The 27,500-nt window shown below is 34.8% G+C and overlaps 1 protein-coding gene across 4 annotated transcripts in view; it reads right to left on the reverse strand.

Moving 5' to 3' along the window:
- Positions 1 to 27,500, reverse strand: part of LOC126752512 (protein outspread) — a 173,005-nt gene that overhangs the window by 79,403 nt on the left and 66,102 nt on the right. For 3 of the 4 annotated variants that reach the window (XM_050463360.1, XM_050463359.1, XM_050463364.1), the window contains exons 3-4: positions 17,799 to 17,813; positions 14,022 to 14,102 (exon numbers count right to left, since the gene is read on the reverse strand). In XM_050463360.1, coding sequence (XP_050319317.1) covers positions 14,022 to 14,102; positions 17,799 to 17,813 — 96 coding nt within the window. The remainder of the gene's footprint in view (positions 1 to 14,021; positions 14,103 to 17,798; positions 17,814 to 27,500) is intronic. The other variant, XM_050463361.1, reaches the window with a different exon arrangement.

Consider the following 27,500-nt stretch of genomic DNA (forward strand, 5'->3'; position numbering starts at 1 on the left):
TAGGTACGCAGACAGCCATTAAATATCATGGAAGGTGGTGAAAGATTGACATGCGCATGCACCAAACTGCAAGCATGTATGTATGTAAGTATATATGCTGTATGTACGCTTTATGTGCAGTACACGCAGTTACATGGAATAATTTCCGATAATTTGCTTTGACAAGTTAATCGCAGCAATTTGCATGGAAATTTATCATAATTCCAAGCTACATGCGAATATTCGTTTATATACATACATATACACCAATTTGTTAGTATGCTTGCAATACATATATATGTACGTCGAACATACAGTGAAAAATTGCGAAGCGTTCATAACTAAATGCAACAAACCTATTGTTGCACAACCAGGCTAACATGATGCTACTTAACTCCCTTGGCCAAAAGGGGTGTACACCCAGGGCCAGCGTCTGCTACGCACACATAAAGACGTTTTAACAACATACATTTATATGTACATTTATGTTTAGCTGTGTGTATATGTGTGTATATGTTGCACTAGTAGACAGGAAGCGAAAACGTTTCGTTTAGTTGCAAACACTGGCATGCAGCTTTAATAAAAGCAACAACATCCTGCATGCGGACTAACATACAAAAATACAAACATATGTACATACATACAGATTCAATTTGATCGCTGCTGCTGCTGCCAGTGTACATAATTGTTATGTGGCGCGGCTGAGTTGCTGTGCGACCGGTGCTACTCGCTCTGGCAATGCGTTGATGGAAGTGCAAAAATGCGCACAAAACGTCAACGATAAGCTTTTACAACAAGATAAGATAGTTTGCATATCTGGCAGCGCGCAGCGCGCATCGCGCCAGTCAAGGCAGCTATGTACGAAACGGTGCCTCTCAGCAATCAGTAAATGCAGGTATACATACATACATACTTATATGTGTGTGTGTGCTGGCCACGTAATGATGACTTGTTGCCATGTTGCAAAAGGGGACGTGCCACTGTAACAGCAACTGCTGCACTGCGCGAGCTTGCCACTTGCCCCAATGTACTTTGTGCACCGCGGAAATGCAGTCAATTCATTTAGTTTTTTTTTATTATGCACTGTCTCCTTCATAGCAGAAATGAAAAGCCACTTAATTTTACGTGAAAAGGAAGCGTCTACGCGCCACAAAAAGTGTATAGCAAACAGACAGTCAGTCCGGCAGTGGGCCAGGCCGGGTGAGGGTAGTCACCGACGATGGTAGCAAAAGTGGTAAGACAACAAGTAGGAAATATAAGCGATATGTATGTGTTTGTATAATGAAATCTGTGCGCAAAAAAATACTTTCAACAACACTTGCACGCCTAACAAGGTTGCAAGTTTGTTAGCGCACGCGTGCGCCTTGCGCGTTTTCTAATGCATTAGCTCCTAGCGGCAACTGGTGAAGTGGCGGAGCGCATTCAAATTTTACGATTGGTGATGTTTTTAGCGAGACACTGGCATAATTATGAATAAATAAAATATGTTGGTTAATGTTGATGGTGATGCTGTTGATTATGTAGATGATAAAACTGCAAATTGAACGATGGTGATGGAGTGGTAATGCAACAGCGCACTGATTAAAATCTTGTTGGTGTGACGTTTTTGTTAGTATCCATCTATGCTGACGCAGAGCACTGTCAGGAGGTGCCCATTAATATCGCAGCACACTTTTCTTAAACTAATGAGCATCCTGTTGTCGATTTGCAGAGTTTGGTAAAGCGATAGGTAAAAATTTTGTAAATGTGTCGTGCTAATATTTTCAAAACACTTCCTTATATGTAGTTCCCAAAATTTTGCTCCCATCGATATTGTTTGTCAAATAAAATCAAAGAAGTTGATTTTTTTTTAGTTTTAGGAAAATCTTAAGAACGTCGTTTCAGACAAAGTACTCCCTATCCCTTCAACCTAGTGATGAAGAAAATAATTCAAGCTGCAGATCTTAATCGAGCAGGTACAATTTTCTGTACAGCTGTTGGCGTACGCCCATGATATTGATATCATTCACCTCAACATCTGCGCCGTTAGTTTTGCTTTCTCCAGACTGGATGAGACGAGGGCAAGACGAAATATCTCCTGTCACCAAACAAACAGTCGTCGTACTCGCGACTTGGCTTCAACGTCACTGTTGACAGTCATAGTAACTTCAAAGTCGTTGATAATTTCGAACATCTTGGAACCAGTATTAACACAAAAAACGATATCAGCCTCGAAAGCCAACGCAGAATAACTCTTGCTAACATGTGCTGCTTCGGACAGTGTAGGCAATTGAGAAGTAAAGTCCTCTCTCGGCGAACAAAGACCAAACTCTATAAGTCTCTCATTTTTCCCGTCCTGCTATATAGTAGAGAGACGACATCATTGACATAGTTCAGCGAATTAAGAGGCAGTGGCTACGCTGGCTAGGTCATGTCATCCGAATGGATGAAAACGCTTCAGCTCTGAAAGTATTCGACGCAGTACCCACTGGGGAAGCGGATGAAGAGGAAGACCTCTATTCCGTTAGAAAGACCAGGTGGAGAAAGACCTGGCTACACTTGGAATCTCTAGTTGGCGTCAAACAGCGAAAAGGAAGAGCAATCAAAGTATAACCGTATAACCGGTGTCTACGCCAATAAAGAAGAATATTTATGATTGTCTGAAATCTGTACCAAAAGTGATAGCTATTATTCAGGTATCTGCACCTCTTTTTTCGATACAACTACCTGTGTTTGCTATTGCTTATGTAAGTAAATTTTGTTCACCTAACGGTTGTACGTATCACCTAAAACTAATCAAGATAGATATAGGGTTATATATATATATATATATATATATATATATATGTATATATAAATGAACAGGTTGACGAGAAAAGTTGAAATCCGTTTGACTGTCTGTCTGTCTGTCCGTCCGTCCGTCCGTCCATGCAAGCTGTAATTTGAGTAAAAATTGAGATATCTTCATGAAACTTGGTATGCAAGTTTCTTAGTACAAAAAAAAGTTCGAGTTCGAGTTCGTAGATGGGTGTAATCGGACCACTGCCACGCCCACAAATCGCCATTAACTGACCGATTTCGACAAAAGTTGGTATGTTGTATTTTTTCATATTATGTCACCTTGTGAAAATGAGCGAAATCGGAAAATTACCACGCCTACTTCCCATATAGCACAACTTTAAATTCCACTTCATTCGATCAGTTTCCAGTACACAAATCAAGAAGCAATTCTTATAAGAGGATACAACTTTGCACGAATAATGCCGTTAGTGTATGCCATTTAATGACCAAAATTTTTTTAAATCCAATAAAAACTGTACAAGCCCCTAGATACCTAATATTAGGCCCCGTTACCCATAGTTGATTTTTGATCGAAAATGTCGGTCAATGTGTTATAAATATAACTGAAATTAAGGGATAATTCTTCTCTTATAATGGTATGTCTGTATGTCAAAAATTGGTTGAATCGGACCAATACTTCCCTTAGGCCCATATACCTAATATAAAGATTTTCAAACTTCCGGGTGACTTTGTACCGTATACATGGGTCAATATGTGAGTTATCCCAGTGAAAATAAGAAAGCGTGTTTTACCCATAACAGTGTATCTTTGTGCAAAAAATAGTTAAATTTGAGCAAACACGTGGCCTAGCCCCCACATAACTAATATCAGGATTTTCGAACATACGGTTGGCTTTACTCTATATGATTGGTTTAACAACTTATATCCGTAGTATTTCCCTGTCTTGGATTTTTACAAGTTGTAAGAGTATAAAATGTTCGGTTGCACCCGAACTTAGCTCTTCCTTACTTGTTTTTTATACTTTATTATTAATTGAGCCAGGAAGCAGTTTCCATTGAAAGCGCAACGCAAGCTGCCTCGATGCGTTTGCAGCTCATACTTAGCACATGCTCACCCGCTGCTATTACTGCCTTGTTTTTGCAAAAGCTAAACAAGAAGAGTGAGTTGCTGCCACTTGCCACTCGTTCGCTGAAGTGGCACTGGCACCATACTATCCGGTAGTTGAGTGGCTGCTACAAAGTACTTCATGCGACTTAGTCGCTTGCAAGGTTTTTAGTCTCGTACGAGGCATACTTTTATGCATAAGGAAGTGCTGTGGTATAAAAGTTAATTAACACTAATTTGCATACCATATTATGCATAATAATAATGACAATAAATAAATAAAGTGGCATCAAGTTGGTGCAACGACGTCGCAGCGTGTATTTGAAGGGTTTTTAATAATATGAGAGCGCCTGAAAGGGTCAAACAAGGTTAGGTCACGTCATAGCGGTGTTATAGTTTGTGTTGTTAAGAGAAGTATTTGTAAATAGCTTTTAAAAACACTGTTATTTAGGTGCCGTTATTTTGTAAACAGTTCTATAATCTTAATGGATATGCTGTAGGTACTCTTTGTCTACTTCACTTCTGCGGATTTCGGAAATCATGAGTTGAGCGAGATACTCATGTTGTCAATAGTTCAAGAAATCCCTGATCAATTTTACTGCACAGGCTGATAGTCCTTAGCCTGACCAACAGATCTTCACAAACAAAAAACTGTATCATTTCCTCAATGTACTAAGAAACTGGAATACTATCAAAGTTTAACAACTTTTCACCCAATAGTTCTCAAATTATTGGCCTTGTCACTTTCAGATCTCTGCTAGTTTTGTTTACAGTGGAAAAGGTGAAAACATCGTTGCTGGAAGCTTCTAATAGGATCGACCAAAATTTTCGACTTTCGAAGGATTTGTTACTAATTGAAAGCAATAAAAATGACTTCACGACAATGGGTTAAACATGAATACACGGTAGTCCGCTTAATGGTTGGTTGTTGCTTAGGAAAGTTGTACAAAGCGCCCGCCAAGGTTTTGGCTAGTATTTTTGGGTTTCACATGGAATATTTAGTTTTGACAAGCTGTAATGCGGTAAAAGAATCAGTAAATAAGACTATATCAGAGATCAGAGTTACACACAAAATTTTTGTGTAGGTTCATGCAGTAGTTTTTGGCAATTAATCTCTCCATAATTTAAACGAACTTGAGAGCATAATCCTTAAGGGTCAACTTACATATACACATATGCATAAAATTTATAAACTTTATCTTGCAATAAATTCTGTCCTGCAGTGATGATTCCACTAAGATTTTGCTCTAGCACTTAAGGCAAAAACGAGCAGTCCCAGCAGTGGCTTAAAAGCAATATTCCTGATTTTAATCCATTGTACTACAGTTTGCGTCAGAGTTGGAGAGCATGAATACACCACAGAAATTTGGAGAGTCTCAAATAATTTTTTGTCGTCAATCCAATTAAAACTGAATGTGCTACTATTGATCAATGGCCGAATTGGTTGAGGACTTGTGTGAAAGCAAAAGATGACCACTTGGAATGTGTACTTCACTTATTTAATTCATGCATTAATTAATAAAATTAACTTTATTATAAACGTATGTAATAATATTCTGAAAGTACATTATATTTATAATTAAATTTTTAGAAATCCATATATGTATATATGTAATATAAATTTTTTTCCTTTACTTACTTTATACATTATTGCTTACTTAATTAAGGTGGAGCTTGCCGCCATGGCATTGAATATAAATTATGCTACTTAAATTTGTCAGACACAATAATTACATAGTGTCTATGTGTCTATTTATAAACCTCTTTTCAAACAAATTTTAAGCTCAATAACAGCTCAGCACAGTGGTGGGCCTTCATAAACTGCTGCGGCATGCAAATGCATATCAACTGCACACAACTTTGCTGTCAATAACACCCATTACGCTTGTCACAGGAAATACAGAAGCCACTGTGATGCATACGAATACATATATGTACATATGAATACTTATTTACATATGTATGCATACATAAACCTCAAAGACCGTCGCCATTCACACCTGTCACACTTCCTAACGCTATAGGCGTAGTGACAAATTGCTGTAACCGTTAAATCTATTCATGAGCCGACGTTGTCATACATTTCATTTTATATTATATCGAAATGCTTCCCCAACCGTACGTTTCATGGTTGTAAAAAATATTATAACTTTGTTGACAGTAGAGATTTATATTATACTTGAATAGTAAAATATTCTAAACGAGGAGTTTTTTTGTTTGTCATCGATTAAATTCTCACAACCAAACTTTATCCAAGTAACTCTCCAAATAATTAAGGATGTAAATATTTACAGATATATAATTTACCGGTTTTGGCACCTATTTTTTTATAAACTCTATCCGATTTTCTTGGGATCAAAGCTTTTTAAAGATATATGCCGACTGGTGCGTTAGACTCTGCTATCTTTATCGATTGTCCAGTGACAATTTCATGACATTTCATCGATTGGAAGTAAAGTTATTGCATTTTAAGTGTCAGTATGTTTGTGAACAAAGAGGCAACATTAAATTTTGTTTCAAAATTGGTAAAACTTTTATCGAAACGTTTCAATTGATCAAACAAGTTTATGGCGATGATTGCTTATCCCGTAGCAGAGAGTGGTTTCAACGTTTTCAAAGTGATCGTGAGGACATAAATGATGATCAACATGTGGGCCAATCAAAATCCGTGATCACCGGAAATTCCATTGAAATCGTGAATTCATCAAAACTCAGCCGAAATTATCATTGAAATTTATGGAAATGGAATTGAACATCTCCAAAACATCGATTTATCGCATTTTGACCGAACATTTGGGATTACGAAAGGTGTGTGCACGGTTTGTTCCGCAGAAATTGACTGACGACTAAGAATTGCTCAGAATCTAACATTCGAAGGACATCATTAAACCGATTATTTGACCAAAAATCACATTTTAACCATTAACCACTCCCCGTATTCACCTGATATGACACCGTGAGACTTCTTCCTTTTCGGAAAAATGCCTTTGCCCATGAAAGGAAAGCGTTATGCAGACGTAGCTAAAACACTCGTTCGACATGCTTTTGGACTGTGCAGAAAGCTACATTGAAGCAGAAGACTATTTTGAATAAAATAAATTGATTTTGCCGAAAAAACGAATTGTTTTGTTTTTTTGGAATGCACCTTGTACATACATATATAATAAGTTTATTCTGATGATGAAAATAATTATTTGGTTCATATAGAAGGTTGGCGAAAATATATAGATCGATTTTTTCAGTGTCTATGTCATAATAACTGTAATAGCATTGACAGACGGCAGCGTTAAACCAGATTAATTGCATTTTTCGGGATTAATTCAGGAGTTACCACAGCTAACTCCGTTGCTGAATCCAAAAATAACTCTCAAAATTTTAGGGAGTTTGTGAGATTTTCGTTGGCAACATTGTTAAAAATGGCCAATTTTCATCTATTGTGAATGAAATACAAGCAACCCTGACAGCTGTTTATCAAATTCTCAATATAATATCAATAAAACTTCTATGTTATGATGCAGTTTTAAAAATAATGTGTTGATATGTTTTTGTAATAAAAAATGGTTTGGTAAAAATTGGTCGGCTAACAACTGTAATGTTTATCTTCTATCAATTTTCATTGAAAATATTTTAAAAAGGACAATGAGCTGTTTATGAGAGTTTCAAACTCGCATAGCTGCCGTCTGTCACCTACAAATTTGGATCTGATTAAGTGCGCAGTTAATCCGGATTAACGCTGCCGTCTGTCAAGGCTATAATACGGTCAACTGGTATCATTATGGTAGAATAGACCTTAAGAGACATAAAGAGGAAGTTAATACTTTGAAAACTCTGTGGCATACGATGGTAACCATGAATAAAAAAAGTTAATTTTTGTCAAAAAATGTTTTACTTTTATCCGAACTTTTAGCCTAGCTCGTAGGAATAATATGCATCTTTATAAATTTTAAGTATCAAAATTCAATATGGGTAATATCAGCGCTGTGCCTGACTTGTTCATTTAATAACTATCGTCTTCTTGTCCGAAACGAAATTTATATTTCCCCGCTAGTTTTATGACATCCAAGAGTATTATTACATATTATTTAGTCTAGAACCATACTTATAATTTTTTTAATATATATATCACATGAATTTTTTACATGAAGGAATCGTCGGAGTTATAAAGTTATATATATAAATGATCACTATGTCGAGCTGAGTCGATTTGGCCATGTCCGTCTGTCTGTCCGTCTGTCAGTCTGTCCGTCTGTATTATATATACGAATTAGTCTGCAAAAAGTTTTTAAGATATCGTTTTGAAATTTTGCAAACGTCATTTTCTCCAAAGAAGCTGCTCATTTGTCGGAACAGCCGATATCGGACCAATATAACGTATAGCTGCCATACAAACTGAACGATCGGAATCAAATGCTTGTATGGAAAATATTCACATTTGACAAGATATATTCACGAAATTTGTATATATGTTATTTCCTATTTTGTAACAATGTAATCTCCGAAGAAATTTTCAGATTTTAACAAAACTATTATAGCTGCCATACAAACTGAACGATCGGAATCAAGTTCTTGTATGGACAACTTTCACATTTGACAAGATATATTTACGAAATTTGGTATATATTATTTTCTAAGGTAACAATGTAATCTCCGACAAAATGTGTTAGGCATACTAAGCATAAGCGGCCATACAAACTGAACGATCGGAATAAAGTTTTTGTATGGAAAACTTTCACATTTGACAATGTATCTTTATAAAAGTTTGCACAGGTTATTTTCTAGGTCAATAATTTACGAAGAAATTGTTCAGATTGGTTAACTATAGCATATAGCTGCCATACAAACTGAACGATCGGAATCAAGTTCTTGTATGGACAACTTTCACATTTGACAAGATATATTCACGAAATTTGATATATGTTTATTTTCTATTTGAACAATGTAATCTAAAAAAATTGTTAGATCGGTTAAATACAATATACTGCATGAAGTAAACGTACGATCGGAATAAAGTTCTTGTATGGACAACTTTCACATTTGACAAGATATATTCACGAAATTTGATATATGTTATTTCCTAAGGCAATAATGTAATTTCCGAAGAAGTTGTTCAGATCGGTTAACTATAGCATATAGCTGCCATACAAACTGAACGATCGGAATCAAGTTCTTGTATGGACAACTTTCACATTTGACAAGATATATTCACGAAATTTAGTATATGTTATTTTCTAAGGCAATAATGTAATTTCCGAAGAAATTGTTCAGATCGGTTAACTATAGCATATAGCTGCCATACAAACTGAACGATCGGAATAAAGTTCTTGTATGGACCACTTTCACATTTGACAAAATATATTGACGAAATTTGATATATGTTATTTTTTAAGTAACAATGTAATTCTGAAAAACTTGTTTAGAACGGATTACTATAGCATATAGCTTCCATACAAACTGAACACATAGTTACTAACAGAAATGCACATGTGATTCAGCTTCGATGCAACCGTAGTTATCGTTTTTTCTTGTTTTAAAATAATATGTATTTCATGAATTTTTTATATGTATAACGCAGTTATAAGTAGTTGTAGATACCCTATAGGCTCAGGCCCGACAGGCTTTCCACAGATTTGGAGGTGAATATTATATTCTTTCTTGAAAATTGTTGAGTATGAGTAGTTCATACTAATGGATAAAGTATTGGTGGCAGTGGCGCAAACCCTACCGTCGTAGAAGTGGGTGTTCTGTTGAAGGGACGAGCAGACAAATTATTTTAATTTTCAATAATTTGCTATGTATAACACATATGTATATATGTATAACGCTATTTTGTTTTAAGAATTTCCAAGCAATTTTTATTTTAACAAAACTATTATACCCTATGCAACATTTTTCAGGGGTGTATGAAAACGCACATCTACGTTGCTCTATTTTAAATATCTGCATTTAAATGTCGAAGCCGTAGACTTAATCCGCTACAAAATGTGTTAGGCATACTAAGTAAGCGGAGCATCGGTATTTAAGCTCCAGCACAAACACTGTGAATGACAATTAGCTATGAAATAACTATGCTGAAGTCATACAACTAGTTTATTTCAGGGTATTTAACGAGTACATGTGAGTATGGAAAACAATTTGTCTACTTGTCTACAAATTACTACATTCAGAAGAGCAGAGGCAATGTAGGAGGGTGTAGGAAGTGTTGCATATTTTGTTTGTTTTCATGTTCGTATTTGAAAACTTTAGTAAAAAAATTTGTGTAGGTGTTAGAAACAACAACCATGAAGTAATAACGTACACAGTCAGCTACAAATACGCTTCGCTTGCACTAATAAATCTGGCATTTATCACCTATTGCAAATTATCTATTAACCATATTGGGTCAACCGACAACACGCCAGCTCACATTATTATATACGTGTATTTCTGTTTCAAATCAGTGCAACTAATTAGCATTTTTACGCGCATGAATAACAAATAAATAACACAGGTAATAAATAATTTCTAAAAACGTAATTTAAATAATGAACTTATGGGGTGTTTCACAGAGTTGAGTATTAATACATTTTTTGAGGAGCTTTTTTAACACAAGAGCACATTTGTTTGAAAGAGCGAAATTTGCAGCTTTTGTTTACTCTCTTTGTAACGGTATTCGATTATGAAGAAGTCTCAACAGCTATACTGAATGCCTAGTTTCAAATAATTTATCAGGAACAAAGAAAGCAGTAATGTTAACTATTTAAAAAAAAAGTATTAGAACTCTCAAATTATACGCTTTAAGCTCATAGAAGACCACCCTATAAATGAGCATACAAGAACAAAACCTCACATGTGGTGCACACATGCATAATGCTAGAGATTTTGTCACAGCGGCTTATACATATACAAGATATACATACATATACATATATCTAGTATATACGTATATGTAATATGCTCGTGTGCTATTTATCCTTATATGTACTAATTGTTGAATAAAAACGCCAGCTTTGTTTAGGCGTTTCACTTCATTCATGATTTTCTAAACAGCCCAGAGGTGTCTGCATTCTTTGTTCAATGCAGCTCATTAAAATGCATTTTTGGTTGCAGTTTCGTTTTTTCATCGCATTTATAGATATCATTATTTAAATTGTGCATTAATGCTTTTCATTGAGGCGCAGTAGTGATGTGGGAGCTGGAGAACAGACGTGCCATTTAAAGGTGCAGCAAATTTGTTTACTTTGGTGTTGGCAAACATACATACATACCTATATTATTCATATTATGTATGTATATACATTTGACAAATAAAACAAAAAGTATTATTAACTTCAGCTACACCGAAGCTATAAAACTGTTCGCAAATAAAAATAATTTGGTTTTGATCGGACTGTTTGTATGGTAGCTATACGCTGCAGTGATCCGATCTGAATATTTTGTTCGGAAATTGAAAATAACTTATCAAAGAAAAAAGTTTTTCACATAAGAACATAATTTTGATATAACAGTTTTTAGGGCAGCTATGTATCGCTCATTTGCTGCAAGACCGGCATAAGTCAAAAAAATCGATTTGCCAGAAAACGCGTTAAAAGTTTTCAACTGACTCCAACCTTACACGGAAAACAGGAATCATATTATCTTCTTAAGCGGAGCATATAAGAGGTATTCATATGAATTTTTCACTCAACATGAAGTATGATATAACGAACAATTCTGCATCATTAACTCAAAAATCACGTTTTTTGATTTATGCCGGTCTTGCAGCAAATGAGCGGTATGTATATGCTATATGGGTCGGTCAAAACAACAGATCAGTCAGTTTGTTTGGCAGTATGCTATTGTGGTCTGACATCGGCGGTACCCACAACTGAGCAGATTCTTTGAGAGAAAAAGACCCTGTGCAAAATTTCAAATCGAAATCTCAAAAACAGAAGCATTAGTTCGCGTATATATTTCGATAGACAAACAGATCGACTCAGCTTGTCACGCTGATCATTTACATATACATGTGTCGATAAAAAAGTTAGACTCCAGAACTGTGGAAAATTATAATTTACGTGAAGGAAAAAATGTCCATTAAAGCCGTAACGAAAGAGCTTTTGTGCTCAAAATCTATGTGAACCATGATCGATTCATACAAAATGAGAAAAAACGATTTAGAAAAACTACTTCAGAGGACGATCGTGTAATTTGTAGAGCTAGCAAGGCGAATCCTTTTTTAACTTCCAGGCAAATTCTCGGCACGATAAAGGATCAATTGACCAACGATGCATCAACACGAACCATCAGACGTTGTCTTTTTGAAATTCTGCTACGGGGTTGTGCAAGAAGAAAACCGAACGTGTCAAACAAAAACACAAAGAGTCGTAATAAATTTGCAAAGGAGCATATCGGAAAATCCTTAGATTTTTGGAAACAAATACTGTGGAGCGCTGAATCTAAATTTAACTTGTTGTTTGGAACTTCACCCTCGATACACTTTAAAAACGGTTAAGCATGGTGGAGGCAGTATTTTGGTTTGGGCTGCATTTTCGTTGTACGGTGCAGGTCCTATTCGACGGAATGGACCCATATTTATATAAAGATATATTGTCGATTACAATGAAGCTATTTGTAGAGGGACACATGCCTGACATATTTTTATGCAGAGATAACGAACCCAAGCATACTGCTAGAAATGTTAAAACTTGGCTTTCATCCGAAAACATTAAGGTTTTGGACTGGCCTACCCAGAGTCCGAACTTAAATCCAATCGAAAACCTCTGGGCAGATGTCAAAAGAGGTTTGGGGAAAAAGTCAAGCAAAAATGCTGACGAATTATTTCAAAATGTAAAGCTGTGTTTGAATCAAAAGGCTATACGACAAAATACTAACTTAAAACATTAATTCATAATAAAATTTTGAGTTTTTAGAATTATTTTCAATATACTAAACAAAAATCTGAAGAGTCCTTAATTAGTTGACCAAGTCAAAATAGATATATGTATATGATTCATTTTTTGTCGCACTTGTTTGCATTGAAAACAATTTTTTAATTAAATTTTCAGTAAATCTATAATTTAAAAGATTATAAATATTGTATGATAACTTAGGTTTGAAAAAAATATGCCGCTTTTCAATTATAAAATAAACCATTGTTTTAGAAGAAAACGGAGTGTCCTTAATTATGTGACCAGTGTATATGTACTAGTGGATCCGGCCACGCGTTGCTGTGGTATACATTTTATACTAAGCGGTGGCGCAAAAGTCGGAAGATAATCAAAAGATGCTATAAATTTTGCAATTGACCTCTAATGTCAGTTCTGCTTTGACATTTGTGTAGTAAACACATGCGAAATACACATAAATAAACAATGGTGCGCTAACCTGCGTGCCACAAACGATATGCTGGAGGATGCATTACCCGGGCGCCTAATCTCCCGTTTGGCGTTTGCACTGGTCAGCAAGATCGCCTTATTTGACCGCTCCAGACTTCGTTTTGTGGGGCTTCTTAAAGTCGCGGGTTTATGTCAACAAGCCTCAGACTCTTGCGGCACTTAAAGATAATATCCGTCAAGAATGTGAGGACCTATTGCCGGAATTCTGGCCAAAGTGATGGAAAATGCCATAAAATGGGATCAAATGACAATTAACTGTGGCGACGGCCATTAACATGATATCATATTCTCAACTTGATGTAAAAAAAATTAAAAAAAAAAAAAAACAAATAAAAATAATCCACAAGCAGAATGAAAGTTTTCGAACTGGACACAGTGTGCTAAATTTTGCTAACATCGGTTCAGTAGTTTAGGGGTCCATCGCGGACAAACAACGTGACACTTAATTTTTATATACAAGATCTTAGACTTTAAAATTTCCAAATCAACAAAATGAATATTATTTTGTTTTCAATATTTTGTCATGTTTAGGTACAATTTCCGACGAGAGAGCTATGCTTAAAGGTAGCGAGCGAAAAAATTGTCAATCGATAACAGATATTACTATTAAATTTCGTAATTTAAGCTTTTACTCACAACAACTGAAATCATGCATTTGAATCATTATTATCATTTTACTATTTATAAGGTAAATTAATAAAACAAAATTCTATATATCTCCTGATTCTATTAGGTATAAATTTCATTCTAAAATTTATTAATATATTAGTAAAATTTAGTTTAAAAAACTAAAACTTGTCTTACCTTTGTTCTGTACAACGGATTGCTAAAGTCCCAATCGGGTGCTACGAAGAGGTAACCGCATTTCGAAACCTTGCGTGATGCCTTGAAATTGAAAGAAAGCATACAAAATGACAGTTTAGTTATAAATATAAATTAGTTAAGCAATAATTCTTAATTAAAACCACAATTTCAATGTGAGTTCTCGAAATTATATAGGCAATCGATAATGCGCAACAAAAAACCGCTAGCCAGATTAAATGTGAATTAAATGATTTTTTATGCTGTGGCTGCTAAGCTATTACAGCAACGGTAAATACAGGGAAATAATATTAAGTAATTTCCTACAATAAAGCGCACAAAAAGTGTCGATATTTTTCGCGCCCAAGGAACAACAACAGTGGCAGCCAACTTTTGATTGCTCCAATTTACTTCATTTTCTGTGTATAATTTTTTCTTACTTTTAGGGCCATTACGTGCACTGTCGCCGTGGCTACCGGACAGTCGTTGCGCGTGTAAGTACTTTAACCGCAAAATTGAACGTGAGTATTATGGTGGAGTGCTGGTGTATACAGCCGATTGAATTGTATTAGTGTTTGTGATTGTGTGTTTCGCGAAACCCATTGACATGACTAATAGTGAATGGTAATGACAATTACGTGAAGACAATCGCTGAATGTGGCTCAGCCACCTACAAACCGAACGACCAACTAACCAACAAACGCGGCACTCACTAATCAACGACCCAACAACCCCAACAAACGACCGCCTTATCTTTGGTTTGGAGCCGAGCGTGGTTAGAGAGGATTTCGGCAGCGTAGAGCCAACTACCGAAAAAAATGTGAATTGTAGTATGGACGCAAAAGCGCCGCTCTGAATTTTTCGGAAAATATCAAAACAGAAGTAAATTAGGAAAATAATAAAAATAGGAGAAGAAATGGAGATGGAGATATTCCAAGAAACACACAAAAAAGTAAACGAGTAAATGCAAGCAAAAGAAATAGTCGAAAACGAACAACAAGTAATAAAGTGCATAAGTAGTTCAACGTGGCAATTGAACACTACGGAAACTCAGTAGTTTGGCTGAAATTAATTGAAAAACTGAAAGCGCAATTTGAAAAAAAAGGTAAACAAATTTTATTTGGTTCTTTTTTCTCCCTTATTGCAGAATGTTGTGCAGTGTATTGGCACCACCCTACTAAAATCTAACGATCAACGACCCCTTTGACTTTAACGCCGAAGTGCAATGGAAGTTATTTATTAAGTGTTGTATTACGAATGGCTATTAGTCAGTTGACACATTGCAAGTATTGCGGATAAAAGAAAAATATGCAAAATGTAATTACAATTAAAGTGAACAGAAATAATGCAAAGCAATGTCCAGCTGTTAGATAGTGGGTGGAGTTGGTTGAATGGCGTTATTGTGGTATTGAGCGTTGTAGTAAATTTGAATAAATGCAAATGCAGCAGAATGAATTTGTTACCTGTGACTAATTTTGATTAAAATTACCGTTATTCTTCACATACACCAATTATATACCAATAATAATTATTGCAACGTTTAAATGGTATTGCTCGCAATTTTTTTTATAAAAACGTTAACTTCTTTTGCTCACTGCTCACAGCTGCATTTTTTATGACATAGAAGGGTATAAAGTGATCTTTATCTTCATTCCGATTGTTCAGTTGGTATGTCAGCAACATGCTAGACCAACTTGATTTAAACAATTTCTTTTGAGATTACACCATTGCCTTAAACGGTAACCATTCCAAATTTCGTGAAGATACATTGTCAAATAAAAAAATTGTCTATAAAAGTACTTGATTTCGATCGTTCAGTTATATGATAGCTCTTTATACATACAGATGGACGGCTAAATCGACTCTTCGCGGTACGCTGATCATCCATATACAAGGACTATTAAAAAAACAACAAAAAATTAATATTTTTTAAAAGTTATATTTTTTTATTCAAAGTAGTTTTCTTGCGCTTTGATACAGCGTTTACCCCGGTCAATTAGCATTTCAAATGAGTGTTTAAGGTCATTTTTCGCAATGCTCTTGAGCATATCGATCGTCGCCTTTTGGATAGCTGAAATGTCCTAAAACGAGTTTCCTTTCATGGGCAAATGAAGTTTTCCAAATAGGTAAAAATCACAGGGTGCCAGGTAAAGTGAGTAAGGTGAGTGATAAATGATTAATATGGAGTTTTTTGTCTAAAAATCAGTGACAAGCATCGACCGAAGACACAGCGCATTATCGTGCAACAGGCGCCAGGACCCTGCCTCACGGTATTGTGGTCGAGCACGACGAATGCGTGACAAAAGACGCTTCATAACACCAAGGTAAAACACAGCATTAATCGTTTGGCCAGGTGGGACGAACTCTCGGTGGACAATACCCTCGGAATCGTAAAACCAAATCAGCATTGTCTTTATTTTTGACTTCTGAAGACGACAGACTTCTGATCGTCACAGAGGTCCTCACGACCTTCTTGGAATCGCTTAAACCACTCATGCACATTACTACGGGATGGGCACTGATCACCATAAACTTTTTTCATCATTTGAAATGTTTCAGTAAACGTTTTCCCAAGATTAAAACAAAATTTAATATTTGCTCTTTGCATTTTACGACCGATGACCAAAAGCTACTGTCACTTTTTGATCGATAACATCGATTGTAGTTATCCAATTCTCTTAAAATTTTTACGAAATGTCAACAGGAGGTCAAACTTTTTATTTCATAAACCCACCAATAGGTGGCACCACCAGAAACAGTTATATTTAAAAAGTTGTGTTTCTTTTGCGACAGACCTTGTATGCATATTTTTGGTACGATCTCCGACGTTTCCTTCTGGGTGCTATAAACTACCCCTGTTCAGGGTATAATAAAAGTTCACAAGTAAGGAAAGGTTAAGTGCGTTTGTAATTGAAAATTTTGTACTCTCGCAATTCGTGAGGTTTAGATCAGGTGAGAAATCTTCAGGTGTTGCCAAAACTTTATATAGAAAATATTGAAAATGGCTTCAACAAAACTAACTCAAACCAAAAATAGCTATAACATATCCGAAGAGCTAAAGAGAATATATTGAAGAAAAATTAACCGAAGAATCAGATATCACTGATTATTTGGTATGTAGATCACGGTCTAGACATATTGAATTTGATTAAAATTTTTGAGTTGATTCGTTGTCAAAAAAGTCATATCCAGCTCTGATTATAGAAGAAATAAATAGTAGTTGATAACTCATTTTCATCTTTCAGAAGCTATACCGAATTGTTTATTAATTTCTCAACCCAAGATTGTACAACTAACCCTTCTTCTTATTAAAAAAAAAATTTTTTGGAAATATATATTTTCATAGAGGTATAACTGATGAGCAATGCGCAAATTAAATGCTATAAAATTTGCAAACTAAGAAGCACTAAACTAAATATTGGTCATTTTCACAAATTTTTTATTTAAAATATTTTACTAAGTGAAAACAAGAACATTTTATTATAAAAGACAAATTCCACAAGGACCTGCTGCTGTTTCTCGCACTAATGGAAACAACAAAAAACAAAACAATGGTGAAGAATTTAAATAAAAAGAGGTAAAATACTATACTCTGAATTTTATTGGCGACATTTTTATGAAGAAAACCATGAAAGTGACTTAAAGTGGCAAAAAAATTGAAAAAATATTAATGCAAAATTTACACCATTCTTCATGTACTTATAAATAGGCACAAATGATGAATAAAATTCTGATTTCTGTTAATATTTTAAAACATATTTTTCAGTGTTGCATACTTACAGGCGGTGTTACCGGCTTTTGTTATTAATTTGAGAAGGGCGGCATGAAAAAATATACAATATTTAATTAGTATTAGTTTTTTGTTTTAAAAACAAATATTTGTGATTATCAAACTACCAATGACTAATGAAGCGTATGGATTTTCAAATGTTATTTATCAATTGCCGTTGGTGAGAATCGAAAAAGTTGTTAAAATACATGCAATGTGTTTGTCCAATACATATGAACAATGATTTTTTCTTTTAGGCAAAAATATCCAGAAAATACCGAATCTGATTAATGTTTTCCCATTTTAACTAACACATAGTTCAAAAAATCTTGAACAGAGTGTCATGAATCAGATGATGAGCTATAACATCAATACCGCGCATTTTTTTGCTTTCGGAGAGCTGATTGGGGTCTCTTATTGTCTCCAATTGACTTAAATCATATCAGATGACCTCAGTCACCGAAATAACGAAAAAAAAGTTTTAAAACGTGACGTGTGCTTTAGAAACATTGCGGTAAAAGCCAAACTTTTAGATATTGTTTTTCGAAAAGAAACAGGATTGTTCATAAAAGTTTTAAAAATTTGTAGAGCTGAGGCAAAAAAGTTCCGTAAGAGTAGTTATGGATATCTGAGGCTAAGTAGTTATAGCATAGCATAGCATATTCTCTTCGATCATTATAAAATTATGGACCGATGGTGACTCTCACTTACAAATAGGGAGAATGTAACCCCTACATGGCATAAATAAACATTCATATTAATTCATTAATTGTTTAAATTGGTTCGCTTGTAAGAATAACACATTTAAATGTGAGGACACTTTCATGTCGAGAGCTCGATTTGTTTATGGATGTTTTCGAAATTTCTAAACACTTGGTGTTTCTTCTTCAGGTATAACAGGTCTAGTAAAATAAATTCATTATTTACGCATTAAATTGAATATTAAGGTGAAATATGAACCATTTTGTTCGATTGTTGGCGTTTAACCCTCATCGAGACCCTCGGGTCTGGCCAGGCATATTTTGTTTTTAAACGTTATTTAAATATATTTAGAGTGTAGCAAACGACTTGCGCTTCCAGGTAGCTTCCTAGACTTTTATTGTCTATAGAATTCAGCAAAAAAAGTTCAAGGATATCGTATCGAAAAGGACGAAAAAAGGATATTATAATATTACATCTTAGTGCACCAATGGTGCGATTATTATTTGATCGATATTTTTTAAACCTTGTTCTTGGCTAGATATTTTTTTGTATGAAATATCATGAACTTAGAAACATGTAAACTACAATTGCGCGTGATTTTTAAAAGGTTAAGAAAAAATGTAATTTTTCTCAAAATGATACATTTTTTGTGAACGCTATTGCCAAGGTCAAGCGTGAACAAGGCAGTCAATTTGATTTCAACCAAATCGAGAGGTAAGAAATTTCAAAAATGTATCTATATTGTACATATATGAGCGTAAATACAACACGTATTTCCATACAAATGTATGTAAACTAGCCTAGGCCTAGCCAAGCACCATTGGTCTCGTCTCATTGGTATCAGACCGTTGGTCTCTACCAGGGTTAAGGTAATTTTATAATAACACTCTTACAGATATCTTCATCTCTATTGGCAAAAAACTGTAACATTAAATTTTCACAAGCTGCTCTAGAAACGATTTTTCCACCAGTAAAACCAGACGGAAAAAACAAAAATAATATAATAACTTGATGTCAGGTCCAAACTATAAGGCACATGCATAAGATCGTCATAAAACAGCTCTTGGAATATGACAATCGGATTCGACGATTTCCATTATTTGATCGATATTTTTAAACATTGTTCTTGCAAAGCGTATTGCATCAAAATTACCGGAATGAAAACAACTAAACTACAATTGCGCGTGATTGATTCCTAAAAGTTTAGCATTTATCGATATGGCAAATTTCAACTTTTTGGTATCCAGCTTTGACGTTTGACACAAGCTCAAACATTACTGAGTCATGCGATCACGAAGCCTTATCTTTTCAGATGCTGATTATTAACCCTGGGACGTCAGCTTTACTTTTTTTACACTAAGGTCATCCTCCGTCATTATGACTTGGACTTATTTTAAAACGCCATAAAAAATTTCGGAGGAGAAAACGAAACCAAAATGGATTTTATATTTTCTTTATTTAATTTTAAATCAAGAAGTAATGGCATTCATATATACTTTTAATTGGTGCTGTATGAAAAATCAGAACAAAAAAAAGAAAGAAAAACTGTTTTCAAATGACCATAAAATCGCGCGTCGTGGTTTCGACGAAGAATGACGGAACAGAGTTTAAACATTTGTGGGAAGAGTAATAGATTTTTTTTACTAGACCTAATTTATGATTATTTGAATCGCTTGAAGTATTAGATAAATTGGTTTAATCATTTAAACTTCTGCATATACTATATATGTTCTAATTAATCATTTCAAAATCAAGATATTTTGTAAGACCAGTTGAAACCCAGAAGAGAATTATTTCATTATAGATAGAGGCATAGGTATGTATGCAGAAAAAAAGAAGAAGAATTAAAAAAAAAGAGTAATTGTGTTTCTTGATTATTTAAATCTAACATATCCCCGACTAGGGTATATTAAGTTTGCATTATGTTTGTAACACCCAATAGGAAACTTCACAGAACCTACAAAGTGCATACATATATAAATGATAATCAGTCTGTTCGTCCGTCTGTGTGTATCTATGTGAACTACTCCCTCAGTTTTAGAGATTTCGATCTCTTCAAGGAGCTGCTCATTTGTCTGAACCGCTGATATCGCAATACTATATGAACAAAATGAACGATCAAGAACGATCAAAATCAAATACTTATACGGCACACTTTTCTATTTTACGAGATATGTGGCAAGGATTGTATTCAAAGGAAACATTATAATCTCCGAACATATTCCTTGATCACTATATCATAATGTATAACTGCCACATAAACTGAGCGATCAAATTTAAGTTCCTGTATGACTCCTTTATTTGTGAATGGTATTCTAGGCATAGTTAATGTTGTTTCTTGCTTTCAAATCAAACGGGGCATAAAGCTGCAATTTCAGAGTTCTCAACTGTATTTCCAATCATACTCATGACAGCAATTTCTTATGATTAATGAGCTTTTAATTTCTTGACTGCCACCGTGATTAAACACTTTCTGATTATTTCACACATACTTTCTTTTTTCTCGACTAATTGTAATTATTTGCTTAATTGCTGCAGAAGCCGCGAAGATTAAAAAGTAATTAAATTTTCATTTCGAAGCGCAGCTGCATTTCACTTGTTGTTGCACTCTTACGCGCAAGCTTAAGTGTTGGCGCAAGCTTTGGGCAAACACATACACACAAATGCTTGTAAGAAATATGTATGTATGTGGTATGATGTGCGGGTACGTTTCTTACTGTGGCCGGCGTGTGTGTTCCACTTTAATTGAATTTATTTATTTTTATGATCTTCACAATTTTCCCATAAATCAAAAAAATAATACATACAAACATACATGTATATATTTATATACACACACACACACACGGTGTTTGCGTTGTTGAGTCAGATGCGGCTGCAGCAAATGAAAATAACAACAAATAAAAGGGGAGAAAATTTAAAATATGAAGGTGCGGTTTGAAAGAAATTTGAAACTGCGGCTTAACTTGAAAAATCTTTAAAATAAATCGCATTTAATTGAAAATCTTTCACAAGAAACAAAAGCGCACAGCAAAAAAGCAAAAGTCGAAACAAAGAAATACCTGACAGATGCCATAATTGACATGATGACGTATCGCCACGGTGCATCACTGCCATCTTAAACAAAAAGCCCAAACATGCTGGCGCTTGAAAATCGAAAGCTGCAACACACATCAATGGTGCAACGAATAAATTGTTGAATGAGTGAATGAATAAATGAATGAATGAGTGCGATTGCCGGTGTGCGCGAGTGTAGGTATCAGGTATTATGGCTGAACAACGGCGCGCGCATAACACGCAGGTGAACCAACGATCAACAACCGATCGACAGAAAGGGAAAGCCAATGCTTGATGTTGACGCCGCCAGGCAGCAAGTCGTTGCAATACTTTCGTTTTCGATATGAAAATATTCATTTGTTGCACTTTTCAAAGTTAAGAGAAAAACGTAAAAAAAAGGTGAAACCAAACGCTTTTAAATATGAAATAACATTATACGAAAAGCCAACGAATGGCAACAAGGTAGAAATGTGTATGTTGGTTTGGCGGCATTTTCCGTAGCAAAACCTTCAGCAAGGCGCGCGAAAATGTCGACGACTCCATGATCAACCTGCAGCAATGGTAATATCAATTTTCAACGAAACCAAAAACAACAGTTGTAGCAAAAAAATCCAAAAAACAAGTGCTCACGAAATTTTAATGTAATAATATTTTAGCTAACGGTGAGAATAGGTAAGAGCTTAACAAATTTCGAGCTCTTGGGTACACTTATAACCAGAAAATATGAGACTTCAAAGCTTGCAAGGCAGTTTTTTTGATACATAATTGCGATTTAAATTTTTTTGAACATACTTATATAATGATTCGTACTTATTTAAAAAAAAAAGTTTGTTTTTATTAGTCTTACAGTTTTCAAACCATCTCGGAAAGACTATTTCATGTCAGAAATATAGCATTTGCTCCAATGAGGCATGATTTAAGAAAATATTTATGGAATTGAAATGGCTTTCGCTATTTGAGTAACAATTCTAGGTTATTTTCATTAGTTTGAGAATAATTCTTGTATCAACCATCAACACTACTACTGTTATTAGTATGATTTTTGATATATTGTTTTCTGACCTCTTATAGAGTCGACGAGTTCTAGATATAATTTACTTCATTTCAGTTATGGATATAATCATAGTTATGTACATATAGTACCTTTATTTATTGTAGATTAAAAGTGATGGTGTTTCCTCCATCTTGAATAAAAAAACTTCGTTTAATATATAAATATGTCTTATATAATTTTTTCTTCTGATCTCAATTTTCGTATTGATATAACAATTAAAAGAACAGCAACTACTGCAACTATTTTCAAAATACAAAAACTTCACGCCGGCCCCACAAAAAAATGTAATCAATTTATGCCAGCCGTAAACTCTTTAGGAAGGCAACGCAAGCGGCCCACACGACCTCGTCGGGAATTTCGTTCCATATCTTCTGTAACTGTTGCTTAAACTATTTTATCTATAGTATATATACTATATATCTATAGTGCATTACGTTCTTCATTTTATCCAACATGAAACCTCATGTGCAATAATCTAATGAATTTAGATCCGGAGAGGAGGGCAGCCTCCCCTTCATCATTGTGTTTACACCAGCTTTGAACGTTAGTCTGGTTAACTGGAGCGAAATCTTGTTGGAAGGATGAAACGTGGAATATTACCTTCAGTGAGGGACCTGAGATCGTAAAAAGCATTCCTCGTCCATCCCTTCTCTCGAGTGTGACTTCGTAACAGGATTGCAAGCAACGGAATTCACATTTGAACACATTTTTTTATTCTGTAATCTCAAAAATCTAATTCCATATACTTAATGAAACAATAAAAACTAATTTTTATCCCAAATACTGTGCTGAAAAAAATTTTAGCCCAAAAATCGTAACTTAAATTAAAATTGAAATTTTTAATTCTTAATACCGAAATTACAAATAAAAAAATGTTAATCTGAAGTTTATAATTAAAAATAAAAGTTCATCATTCCAGCTTCTTATTTGAAATTCCATTTTTTAATAAAAAAAATATTTTCTTAATTTTTATTCGAAAATTAAAATTTTGTACCAAAAAAAAAATATATTAAAAATTAAATTTTCATTTCTTAAACATCTTAAATCGAAATTCCAAAACTGGACATACAAATTTAAAATTAATTACTTTTTAATCCAAAAACTGACTTTTAGTAAATAGTGTCTAAATTTTTTATGTAAATCCCGAATAGTTCTTATGAATTCACAAATCAAAAACTAACGGAAGAGGAATAAGAACTGTTAATAACCGATTAACGAGTATTTATAGCTTTTTCATCATTTATCACTCTTCGGAAGAGAGAAAATTTAACTAAACTAGTACCAAAGGTTTTTCAACTTCACGTGCAGAGTTAAAGTTGGTCAGAGTAGACTATTCCTATGAATAAAAGTCGGTGGCTCTAAGGAATTAATTAGATTGGTTAAAAAGAGGTTAAGTAACCGAAAGTACTCTCTTATGAGTAATATTTACAAAACTCCATCTTTATAACTTTGGCATAGCTATTTTCCCATAAACCACATTTTGTTTCATCGTTATGACTGCGCCCACCATACTTCAATAATTGGCGTCACACTGTGGCGGGACCATGCGATTTCTGCCTCCACTAATGTTTACTGCTACAGCTCTACAACTACAACTGCTGTTGACTGCTTGCTTCAATTTTTAGGACAGAGAAATACATACACACTCGCATATATGCGTTCGATGGCGGCAAGTGAAAGTGAATTTGATGGAAAGAAAGTGATCACCATTGTGTGCCACCATGTGCGTATGTAAGTGTGCAAATTGGTTGGAAAAGGGAGCCAGCGAAGCAGCAAGTAGCCAATGAACCGACCACAAAGGCAACCTGTTCGCACGATTTATAATATATATACATACGTGTATATACAGCCAACAGCCAAGCAGTCTGGCCGCCCGACAGTAGCTCAGTGTGCATATTGCGACGACTTCAAGTTCAATTAGATGAATTCCCATTCGCTGACTCCGTCCTGTCACTTCACATTCTTCAGCTATTTGTAGTTTTCAAAATGAATGCAATCTATTGTTGTTCGGTTGTCTTTTTATGGGCACAACAATTGCAATAGCAGCAGCAGCAGCAACAGCAACAATGCTGACATTTATTTATTTACAATTAAACTGCAATTAAAGTGATGAACGTTGAAGCAAACGAACTGTCGATGACTGCTATGAAACACATACAGACATATAGTAAATACTGGTATACCGTAAACGACTGAGCCGCCTGTCTGATTGACTAAATAACCGCACGAATAATTGCGCTATGGCACATAGTGCACTACAGTAGTAATAAATTCACTGACAACAAGTTGAATGTGCCATACGGTTGTCATCATCACAAGTCAAGTACAGTTGCTTGCATGTTAGCTTGTGGGGCAGCTAACTTGTATTTGTGTGTGTATTTTGAAAATCTAAATTGAGCTGGCTTTTGCAGTTAGTTTTTCCTTAGACATTTATAACAGGTGGAGCAGTCGACTTATGACATTTCGATCGGAAATCAAGAAACCACATTTGAAAAACATAGCAAATACCAATAATAATTCTTTGGAAAACTGTAAACTATTTCGAATTTTTAAACAGAGGTTAATGGCGATTTAGCTGAAGATTTCAGAAGAAGACAAGCATTAATTAACTATGCGGCGTGGAACAGTTAACTGTTATGGAGTTTAACAGAAGTGGAACGTTAATAAAGTAGGTTCAAGCACAACTACCATTTATGGAACACAGCGTTACGTATGCGTGTATAGTGCACAATGAAATAGGTAGTAATTTCGTTTACGCATTTCACATTAAAAATATCTTAGAAGATTGTTTCTTGTTACGTAACGATTATGTGGAGCTATCTGAATGAGTTTAGATGAACTCCTTTATATTTTCCTCAAAAAGGAAAAAGTTAATTGTAGCTACATTAAATTTACAATATTTTTCACAGCTGTATTTGTTATAACAACTATATCTATTAGAGTGACTCAAAAAAAAATATTTTTTTTTTTGTTTGGTACTCAGAAAATTAGGTTCCTAGACACCTCTAAGAAAGCCTCTCCAAACATGAGTTTTTAATTGTAACGGGAAGGTCCTCCTACTTACAGTTTTCTATTTTTTCTTATTATCAGAGAGAAAAATTTATATCTCGCTTCCAATTACTTGAAAAAATATCTTGTTCCTTAGATTTTGTAGGAAATTGAATGCTCTACAAAAAAGGTCTATATGATTTTTTCGTAAACCCAACCGTTTAAAAGATATTAACGGTTGAAGTTTGATTATTTTTGGGAAAATTTTTTATTTCTTATGAATTTTATAACTCAATGAAAAAAAAGTAGTTTGAAGTGATATAGTACCATCCCCCAAAACACCATTAATCTCACGGAACATTTCTCTAGTGGATTTGCCTTTAACGAAGGAGAACTTTAAAATAGCGCGAATTTCGGCGTTAGTGAACTCCATGTTTACACCTCTATAACTGTTGAATGCATAGCGTCGTTTTGTAGGTTATGTCAAGACCTATCAAAGGTGTATAGTATTGCCAGATACGAACTCTGTAGCGCTTGATACATAGCCGCGAAATTCAAAAGACAACGAGACGGAAGGGAGATATTTGACAACCTAATAATTTTGATCGGTCAGTTTTTATGGTAGCTATATGGCATAAGTTCAGGTCGGAACAACATATTTAAAGATTGTAGCATTGCCTTAGACCGTAATAGCAGACAAATTTCGAGAAGATATCTTGTCAAACAAATAATAATGCCATTCAAGATATATCCTATAGGTGCCCCGATTAACAGCTTCTTGGGAATAAAAGGACGTCAACAACTGAGAAGGATAGATAGAAAGAGAGACAGACAGACATGGCTAAATCAATTAAGCAAGTCAGGCTGATCATTTATATATAAGTCTCTGACTTTTCCTTCTGGATATTACAAAGTACGATAGGACCTTCACTATTGTTACACCTTTGCAGGTGTCTGCACTTTTGTCTATCATAGTATTCGGCGAACTGAGAAAATATTATACGGGCAAGTCCAAATACATATGGTATATCGAAAACTAGTCTTTGTGATGTCAGCTTGCGATCAGCGGAAATTTGAATGTTCGCAATCACCGCGTGGGGAACAAATTTATACAATATTCCTCTTTGGAAATGGAGAATTGTGTAATTTGGAACTGTAAGTTTTGAGCACTTTAATATAACGCAAACCAGGAGCTATAACATAGACTTTGAAAAGATGGATATTTAGAAGCTCTAAAATATTCAGTGCGTTGGAAATCGGTAAGAGTGAAGGGAAATAATGGCCACGTTTAATGTTTTTGAATTGGTCCAATTTTACTAAACGAAAGACTGACCAGCGCAAGTTTGTCAACTCAAAAGCAATCGCTTTGGCGGTTACGCGCTAATTAAGAACTCCGTGGATGACCACTAGCTGCACCAGAACTTACATACTTACATATACAACCTTCGGTCATAGGTCGATTCATAGTACATTATTCCACATTTCAATTGTGAAAGAAGATTCAGAGTAAACTAAGAAGGTTATAGCTGGCGTAAATATAAGGCATGGTATCTGCACACAACACTTTACACATTTATACTCGTAAGGATATCTTAAAAACGAGGCACGGGGTTCATATAGGTATATACTGTCTAAAGTTATGGAACTAGATAGATGGATTGACTGATTACAGTCAAGGCGATAGATCGAGAAAACTGCAGGAAATGTCAAGAGTAAAGCAATAGGGTAACATTAAAGTATCTCTTGTGCATATCTTCCACATTGGATAACAACGATTCAGGATTTGTGGGCCCTACGGTATGAAACACTTAAAGGGGTGGTGTTGACACGAAAACTTTTGAAATTCGCGTCAAGCGTTGGCATCTTATGGGCTGACTACTCCTCATAGACTACGTGACAGAAGTCCATCTGG

This window comes from Bactrocera neohumeralis, chromosome 3 (assembly GCF_024586455.1).
Source record: "Bactrocera neohumeralis isolate Rockhampton chromosome 3, APGP_CSIRO_Bneo_wtdbg2-racon-allhic-juicebox.fasta_v2, whole genome shotgun sequence".
Classification (NCBI taxonomy): domain Eukaryota; kingdom Metazoa; phylum Arthropoda; class Insecta; order Diptera; family Tephritidae; genus Bactrocera; species Bactrocera neohumeralis.